Raw genomic sequence first — 9,850 nt, 5'->3', positions numbered from 1 at the left:
CATTTTCTAATTCTTATTAGAAATGAAAAGGGATTTGTAAATTCAATTTGATAGTGCTATGATTTAGTAAAAAATGTTCCTGTTAATATTTCCTGCAAAATTTATCCAGGTTATTTTAATTCTGGGTAAAATAAGTAATATTGAATTAGGTAACTATTATGCACCCTGGCCAATTTTAAATAGTGGTAAGGGACGTATAGAAAATTGTAACGCTATCACTGGAAGTCAATATGGCAAGTTGTAACCAGTCATGAAGATCAGTGCTGAGGCCTCGAGCATTTACTATCAACGTGAAGGAATTAGATGAAGGGGCCAAGTATATTGTCATCATATCGCTGTCAATGTAAAGACAGGTGAGAAATCAAGTTGTGATAAAGGCACAAAGAATGCAGAGGGATATAGATAGGTAAGCAAGTGGACAAACACTTGGCAGGTGGGGACTAATGTGGGAAAATGAGAGCTTATTCACTTTGGTAAGAGGAACAGAAAAGTGGAATATTATTTAAATGGAGAGAACCTACAGAATGCTGCTGTACAGAAGGATCTGTGTGTCCTTGCACAGGAAGCACAAAAAGTTAGCCTGTGGATAGATCAGGAATGTAAATGGAATGTTAGCCTTCATTGCAAAGACAATGCTGTATAAAAGTAGCTAAGTCTCACTACAACTGTACAGAGCATTAGTGAAACCACACCTGGGGTGGTAGATTGTATTCATAGTTTTAGTCTCCAAGTGGCACATGCTTGATTGGAGGCAGTGTGGGAAGCCTCACAAGGAGGATTACTGAGATGAAAGGGGTTGTTTTATGAGGAAAGGTTGAGCATCATGAGAGCCTAGAAGAAACAGAGGTGATAGCACTGAAACACATTAGTTTCTGAGGGTGATTGACAGAGTGGATGCTGTGAGAATGCTTCCCCTTATGGGGGAATCTAAAGCTAGGAACATAGTTGTAGAATGTGAGGCCACCGTTTAGACAGATTTGTGGAGGAATTTCTTCAGAGTCTCAAATAATTGTGGAGACTGAGTCATTGAATATATTCAAGGCTGACATAGCTGGATTTTGGGCCTTAGTGAAGTCAAAGGTTATGAAGAACAAGCAAGAAAGTGGTCACTTCACCTATGATCTTCCTGACTGATGGTGCAGGCTTCAGAGGCCATACAGTCTACTCCTGCTCCTATTCTTGTTTTCCATTTAAATTGATGGAACCAAGAAATTGGACAGGGTGCACAATGGCAACCAATTTGCTATCACACCTTTTGCATTATTAGTTAAAACAGAGGAACAAGGGAATCAGAACACAATCCTAGGATTTTATGTAACTCAAAGGCCTGAATTGTTGATTAGATTTAATTTTCCATTGAAATTGGATCACATAGTGCAGAAAAATGGTGGTGCTACCCAATCCAATTTCTCGGCATATATCTTTTAGAACACTTTGGGGGATTGATAGAATATTGGACTCTTCTTGCATATGGCAACCAAGTCCTTAGCTATGACAGGGCACCTATAATTAAACATACACTGTTATTAACTTCATGGTGTTTTTAATTCCAATTTTTACTCTGGTGAAAGTATTCTGTATCACTAATAACAATTACATTCTCAATGAAAGATTAAGCATTGTGGTTTAATCACTGCATGTTTATCCAGAAACAAGCAACAGGTAATTATCAGTAAATAGTATGGCCAGTGTATATTACAGACAAAAATAAAACACTGCTACAAATTTTATCCTTTGAAGAACATGGCATGAATTGCACTAGTCTGACGTCTCCAACCTATGCACATTGATTACATTGGCTTTGTAATGTATGGTGTTACCACCATATAATAAAAAAAATTAAAACATCTGTGACCACTGTATAAACCTACACAGATTATATAAACTTCATGCAACTGAATCTAAGGGTCGTGCTAAACGAGCCTTTCAAACTATAAACAGATTTATCAAAACAGTTACACATCAAGTATATTGTAAGCAGTTTTGCCTACTTTTCAATCTTAAAGGAGCACCATATTCATGAAAATTGCTTGAAAACTTTCTAGTAATGCATGTGTCACATAGTGATGTATATCTCATTAAAAGTGCATCATTATGACCCTTGCACTCAATGCTGTCAGGGTAAAAGTGACAGCTGCTCCTCCTATGTTCCTCTAAAAAAGACAAATTAGCACAAAATTTTCACAAAGATCATACCCCTTTAAGATCACGAGGGAACTAATAGGAAAAAGTAATAAATTGAAACAAAATACAATACATTGGCTTTATCTTGTTCCTTCATTAAAGAAGAACTTCAAAATGCGCCAAGGTAAAAAAGATACTAAGACAAAAATAAGACAATGCTAAATAATTTTAGAAGTGAAACAACTGATAAGTGAGAGCCAGTTACAGCATGAAGAACACAGAGTAAGATTTCCTTTACACATTACAGCTGAAATCATCAGCTGGAAAAACTCACTGAACCAATGCTCTGCACTGTTAATACATCCACATTTGCAAATGTTTTGTGAAGAACTTTGAAAGTGCATTATATTTTATGAGAGGAAACACTGCTGTACTCAACACTTGTCATGTGAAGAGTGTATGATGAGAGCTTTTTGGAATGGACTGGTCATGGATCTTGACACTGATAATGGACAGGCTAAAGCAGCTACATATTGAACAGCCAATAGGAGGCTTCAAGAATTTTTCACAGGACTTAAGGACATGTCTATTCCAGACACATAACACTGAATATTTAAATACATATTTATATAGTTGACTGCAAAATTACAGTTATTAGAGGAACATCAGCTTTTTGTTCCCTCATTCCAGATAATGTTAATAAAGTAAAAGTGTGTGTGAAATTCCGACCATCGTCAGCCTGTTATGAAATATATCTCCAATCGGAATGGAATGTGCTTTGCTTTAACCTCACAATGAAAGTTGTTAAAAATAAAGCTTTTAGTATGAAAGATTGTAGTTGTTCTCCAAATAAATAATTAGTGGGCTGTGAGTTGATGAAAGGATGGAGGGGGCAAGGCACTGCCTTCTGTATTGAAGCTTTCTTGTGTTCCCTCTCCACTGCTCTGGGGCTCTTCCTGAAGCTGAACATTTGCCAATTTCTCTTTGCCACTGACCCTGGTTTCTCGGGGAACTGTGAAGGCTTTAGTATAAAGGTGACCCACAGAACCAGCAGGAAGATATGTTTGCCCTTCAAAGATGTCCTCTTTCTCCTCCACTTCATTCTGGATGCTGGGTGACGGAAACATGGAACTCTGCTGAAGAAAGAAGCTGTTTCTGGTCTCAATCTCCATCAGACCATTTCCACTGGCGCCTTCATCATATTCCAGCTCCACCCATTCTTTGATCAACTCTTTTGTCCGATTATGTCGCCACCATTCAGTATTAGAGAAATGCTTATCGGGTATATGATTGTAGTTTATCACTTCCTCCTTTGGACTCTCACCACTTGTAATGGCTGCACTCATGGTTGTTCCTTCAGAATCAGCAAGTACAGCAGGTTGTGCTTCTGTTGCCTCCCATACAGTCATGCCACTAGATTCATCCTCGGGCTCAGTAGAGAACACATTTCCAAAAATAGGCAGTGGAGTTGGTGCCATGTCCAGTGCTGTGGTGTCAATGCTCAAAGCAAGAGTCCCGCCCTTATTTAGCGCAATGGCCTCAGAAGTTTTAATGTGTCCAGAAAAAGTCTTAAGCAGTGCAAACATTCTATCTACATCCTTCCAGTAATTAGTCCAGTCACCAAGGCTAAGGCTATAATTATGCCTGTGTTCAAACAAGCTTTCATCCACACTGTACAAATTTTCAAGTCCTCCCCAGTTGATATTTTCTGTGAAGTTTGGCAGTTTAAGTGGATTAACCTTCCCATCCATCCCATAGCTGTCCTCTGCTGGCAGAAACAAAGATTCAAAGTAATTTATTTTCACATATGTAATTTGTCTATAGTTGCTGAAGCACTGTGCTTGCGTGTAAACATGCATCTGCCCCACTATCAACTGGTTATTTAAAGCAAAATTAGAGAGAGCACGCCTCACCACACAAAAGCAAGGTTGCACAGCAGGAACAGATTTAAAACACACACCCCAACATGAAAAACTGAAAGAATGCTCAGAGAGAGAAATGATTATTAAAACAAAGGCACAAATCAAAAAGAGATTTCATAAAGTAAATATCAAATACGTAGCCATTTTGTTTTGCAGACAGCAACCACATTATTAGCAAGAAAGTTTATCTTTACTGCCCTTAATATTTGATTACCATGCAATCAGATACTTCTTACACAAAGGGGTTGATACTTATATTATTTTAGGATAATACTTATTTTCTTTCTCTCTCATACACACGTGCAAACACACACACCGATAACACATTTGCTTTATTTTATTTATTTGCATGTCCCTGTTTTAGCACATATTTGACAGAAAGATTAGTTCAACAAAATAAAATCTCTAGTCTGACCCATTTTTTTATTTAGCATATCCAGTATCTCAGAACTGACATTTAGCATCCATTGCCAGATTGTAAACAACATCTTATCTTAAGATCATATCAATGTGCCAATGAAATTGATTAAAGTACAGGTAATAGCATGTCCATTCCTGACCGGTAGCATTAAATATACTATGTTTTGGCACCTTTGTATGCTACACTTCTCCTGGAAATTTGGTTCCAGGCTTTCCTAAAAATGTGGGGACAACGGGAGAAATTGAAATACATACTTGCTAAGCAGCAGAAACAACATGCATTGGAGAGAGCTATGCGATTTCACAACCAATGGATCATCAAGCTCTGCAGTCCTGTCACCTTTTACTGGTGAATGGTAGAGCACAATTAAAAGTTAATGGGTGGAGAATATCCCCATCTTCAATGAAATGGGGGCCAGAATATGAGTGCTAAAGACAAGGATGAAGCAACAGCAGTCATGTTCAGTCAAGTGGTGAGTGGACGACCCATCTCAGCTTCCTCCTGAGATCCCTGCCATCACAGAACCCATTCTCCAGCCAACTTGATCACTCCATGTGAGTTCAAGAAATTATGATCTTCATTGAGAAATGACTGAGAGTACTGGACACAGCAAAGACTTTTGGATCAGACAACATCCCAGCTGCAATCCAGAGCTAACTGTGCTATTCCAGACAGTTATAACACTGGCCTCTACCCAACAATGCGGAAAATTAGCCAAGTATGTCCTGTTTACCAAAAACAAGACAAATCCAATCTGACTAATTACTGTCAATTCTCAATGATCAGCTAAATGATGTTGGTGTTGTCTCTAGTGCTATCACTAGACAATCACCAATAACCCACTCCCTGATATCCAATCTGCACTTTGCCAGGACCACTCTGTTTCTGACTTCATCACAGCCTGGTCCAAATGTGAACCAAATGTGAACCTGCCCTTGACATCGAGGCAACACTTCACCAAGTGTTGACATCAAGGAATTCTGGTTAAACTGATGTCAATGGGGATTAAAGGGAATCATACCTGCACAGAAGAATATGGTTATGATTGTTGAAGGTCAATCATCCCAGTCCCAGGATATCACTGCAGGAGTTCTTCAGGGAAGTGTCCTTAGCCCAACTATCTTCAGTTACTCCATCAATGACCTTCCTTCTATCATAAGGTCAGATGTGGGAAGCTCACTAACAATTGCACCATGTTCAATTTCATTTGCAACTCCTCAGCAATTTAAGCAGGTAATGCCTGAATGAAGCAGGACCTAGACATCATGTAGGCATAGTTTCTTTCATGTAACAAAGGTGCCAGGTGATTACTACATCCAACAAGAGAGAGTATCTAACCACTAACCTTTGACATTCATTGGGATTACAATCATTAGTTCCTCATCATCAACATCCTGGGAGTAATCACTGCCCAGCAACTCAACTTGACCAGCCACATAAATACCATGGCTACAAGATCAGGTCAGAGGCTGAACACCCAGTGACAGATGACTCACTTCCTGACACACCACACCTTTCCACTGCCTACAATGTCCAAGTCAGGAGTGTGATAGAATATTCCCCATTTGTTTGGATGAGTGCACTCCTATAACACTCAAGAAGCTCATCACCTACCAGGACAAAGTAGCTTGGTTAATTAGTAACATATCCACCACCCTAAACATTTATTCTTTCCACCACTGGTTCAAAGTGGCTGCAGTACAAACTAACTATAAGATGCATTGTAGTTATCCCCATAGGCTACTCCAGCAACATCTCCCAAATCCACAGCGTCTATCCAAGAAGGACAGTGGCTTCAGGTTCATGGGAACGCCACCTCCTCCACAAGCTGCACACTCTCTTGACTTGGAAATACATTGTCATTCCTTCTTTGTAACTTGCCTGGAACCCCACTCCACCACCCCTCCCCTAACAGCACTGCAGGAAGGCCTTCATCAGAAGAGTTGCAATGATTCATAAAGGAGACTCACCATTACCTTCTTAAGAGCAAGTAGGGACGGCTTGGCTGCGATGCCCAAGTTGCAAAAAGTGAACAAATAAACATTAGTAGGTCCTACTTTTTATATTATTTAGTGCAGTAGGTACTGCTTATTAGGGATGAATTTCTAGGCAGTTGCATCCCTACAAGAACGTTATGCATCACAACATGATGTCCACACTGATTCTCTTATTTTGAGAATAGCTTGAGAAATAGCTGGTTATAGATGAATGCAAATTTGCATTTTCTAAAGGGATAAACTGAGTTTCTGTAAATGCATGAAAAGTGTTATGTTCTAGAACTAACCAAATAATGCTTTTAGTTGTTCTGTGTGACTGGCAATACTTGTACAACTGGTCGAACCTTAGTGACCAAAGCAACAAGGTCAAGAGAGAAAACAGTACAAAGTTCAGAATCAGAATCAGAATCAGATGCACAAGGAGTAATAAAAATCTCTGGGGATAATTCTGACTCCTGTGTAACAGCCTCTAACAGAATAGTGTAACAACAACCCATTTTACATCTTACTTCAATGAATGTGCTTCTGCTCTACACAGGCTTACAGAGTTTCATTTTGATTCTATGCTTGGGTTTGATTGGTAGGGAGGGTAAATAAGCTGCCTCAAATGCATTTATATTTGACATTCTGCAAAGTATCTGTTATTTGTATCCAAAACGAGATGGACATTTCTCAAACGCCATCTGCAAAATCTATAATGATAGTCGATACAAAAAAAGCTCATCTATTTAGCCAACAGAAGTCTGGAACACAAAAGTAACCTGGTGACAAAGTGTTGCTTTTCTTTTAAGGACTGTCATACTTCACATAATGCTGCATATGAGATAGTTGAAATTAATTCAAACAGCACACTCTAAATTTTCAGGGATTTTACTCCATGATTGTCTTGTTTGCACCTCCTTTGCCTTGTACCATTTTGTCAGCCCTTTTGTCAATCACTCCTGCACCCTGCCCAAGCACAGATCACTTCACACTCACATCGTCTTCCTCAGCATTTTCTAAACCACCTCACATCCAACACCCCACCATTTTCTCAGCTCCACACTGCTTTATAAGCTGATAATTGCTGATGTCTTTTATTCCAATGAAAGGTCACAGACCTGCAACCTTAACTGTGTTTCTCTCTTCACAGACTCTGAATATTGTCAGCATCTACTGCATTTTGCTTTGTCTACTCTCTCAAACCTTTGACATAAAGGAATACAATCTAATGATGTACCAGGACTCTTTCCCTTATTGTCCTTTCCAATAATTGTGGTCAATCTGAAAGTGGCAGCATTCCTCTTAGAATTAACAACAGCTCCAGAAAAGTTTCATCAGCCACAAGAACTTGTATATATATAATACGTATAATGCAATAAAACATCCCACATTTTTCACAGGATTTGACATCCTGCCACATACTGTAATACCGAGGCAGGTTTTAAGAGAAGTAGGAATGTCTTAAAGGAGAAAAGTGAGAGGTAAGACTTTGTAGGGATGTGAAAGGAAAGATGAGAATTTTAAAAATTGTGGTGTTGGGTAATTGGGAGCCAGAGCAGGTCAGAGAGTGTGGATGATGGCCCAAAAGGGCTTGGCGTGGTTTAGGTCACAGGCAGAAGAGATTGGGATTATCTCAGGTTTATTGGGATAGAATGCAGCAGGCTGGCTGGGAGAGTATGGAACAGTCTCTGCCAGGGATAACACAAGGACTGATTGTCCTGCACTGGGGGAAAGAATGCACTAAATTTTCTACTTGCCACTAGTGGAGCTTAAATTATACATCAGTAACTTATTATAGAAACCCCTCAATCTTCATTTCCATATAAATTATTTTCAACATGAATTTATTACCAGGTATTAAGGAAAACTAAAAGCATGGGATTAAACATGTTAGATTACTCGCTAAAAGATCAGAAGTTGGTTAACAACAATGTCAAGAACCCAGACCTGTTAAACAAAATTGAAATCAGAAGGCATCTTGGTAAGCTTGACCAAGTTCATGGATATCAACTTGGTTCATGAGGCAAACTGTACACTTAGGGAAATAGAGACAGAATGAGGCAAACCACAGCCAGAACAGACCTCTTCTTAAGCCATGAAAAGAGAGAAAGGTCAAGAAGAACATCAGGTAGCTGTTTTGCAGCATCAAACATAGTTATGTTTCAGCACCAAAATTATGAACTCTGTAGAAAACATACTGAGCCTTAATTGATTCCTACCTTTCATCCTGTAACGAATGAGAAAAAAATCCCACTCACTGATTTCAATGGAAATGAGAAAATGAATTTGATAAGATGCTGCTGGCGATCTACAATGCCAGTTCAATGCCCAGTTATTTTACTAAAAAAAACTTCCATCATTGCCAAAGATTCCACAGTGGAACCTTTCCCTCACATTTTATTCTAATTGGGAACAACATTAATTGCTTTGGCTTGGTGCTGGTACAACAGTAATGTTCTTGTAACATGGTTGAATGTGGTGTGCAGCTCCATTTCAAGAGGGGTGTCCAAAGCCCCAGTTACAATAGGACCACTGAAGAGGCTTAGTGAAGGTAAGGATCAAATTACTTTTGCAGGCAGCAAAATAGAACTGCTGTTCCAGGGCTCATTAACACAAGCTAGGGTGGTGCTGCCTTTTGATCCCTGCCTACCCCCTCCCCTATTACCCCAAGGTAACTGACTTTTCTGAGGGCTGCCTTGATTCAATTTTGAGGTCTTAAGCTATCAAAGGATGTCTGGTGATGTTCTGCAGCTACCTGCTAGGATTAAATGAGTTTGGTGTCTTAAACCCACAGTCTCTGGGTTGCCCCTGAATCGTATTCCCACCCTTGCCAAAAATTCAAAATTGTCCCCATGAAGTTTCTTAAACCTGTATTTTACAGCACTTAAAATACCTGTTATAAATATAAAATGTCACAATGGCAAACTAAGAAAACCATGTTATTGGGGCAGGGGAAGTGTAGAAATGTAGTGTATGGCAGTCTGTTAGGTGAACTGCACAGCCTGTGAGAGTTAGGAAGATGGTCAAAGCTAAAAAAAATCAAAAGCAAATCCAAAGAAAATCAACAAGAAGGCAAGACGGCCAATGGTCTTCCAGCTGGATGGAAGGGATTCTCCTTAGGGAAATAAAGCAATGAAAGATGACTAATGGTTAAATGTGCAGGACAAACAGATAAACAATGCAGTAGCAGCGAAACGATGAACCTACATGCTAAAGAAAAGTTTCATTAGTGAAATGGGCAATGGATGAGAGTGATGTAAATCCATTGGCATTATAGGCTGCAATTTATTGGCATGAACTGATTTATGCTCCAGCATTGTCACCAGACAAATACACAAGCCCAGAAATGATCACTTTAGTCCATCTGGTGGATGTACACTGTACAATTTCCATCCATCTACGAT

General features: G+C 39.3%; 1 protein-coding gene across 4 annotated transcripts in view; it reads right to left on the bottom strand.

Moving 5' to 3' along the window:
* Window positions 1-1,630: 1,630 nt before the first annotated feature.
* sulf1 (sulfatase 1) overlaps window positions 1,631-9,850 on the bottom strand; it is a 270,913-nt gene continuing 262,693 nt past the window's right edge. For 3 of the 4 annotated variants that reach the window (XM_052022968.1, XM_052022969.1, XM_052022967.1), the window contains exon 22: window positions 3,735-3,889. In XM_052022968.1, the coding sequence (XP_051878928.1) occupies window positions 3,859-3,889 (31 nt within the window). In that variant the 3' untranslated portion in view covers window positions 3,735-3,858. Of the gene's footprint in view, window positions 3,890-9,850 lie in introns of all 4 variants that reach the window. The other variant, XM_052022970.1, reaches the window with a different exon arrangement.

This window comes from Pristis pectinata, chromosome 9, assembly GCF_009764475.1.
Source record: "Pristis pectinata isolate sPriPec2 chromosome 9, sPriPec2.1.pri, whole genome shotgun sequence".
Classification (NCBI taxonomy): domain Eukaryota; kingdom Metazoa; phylum Chordata; class Chondrichthyes; order Rhinopristiformes; family Pristidae; genus Pristis; species Pristis pectinata.
The sequence above is the reverse complement of the archived record's forward strand: the minus strand, read 5'-3'. Positions and strand labels throughout refer to the sequence as shown.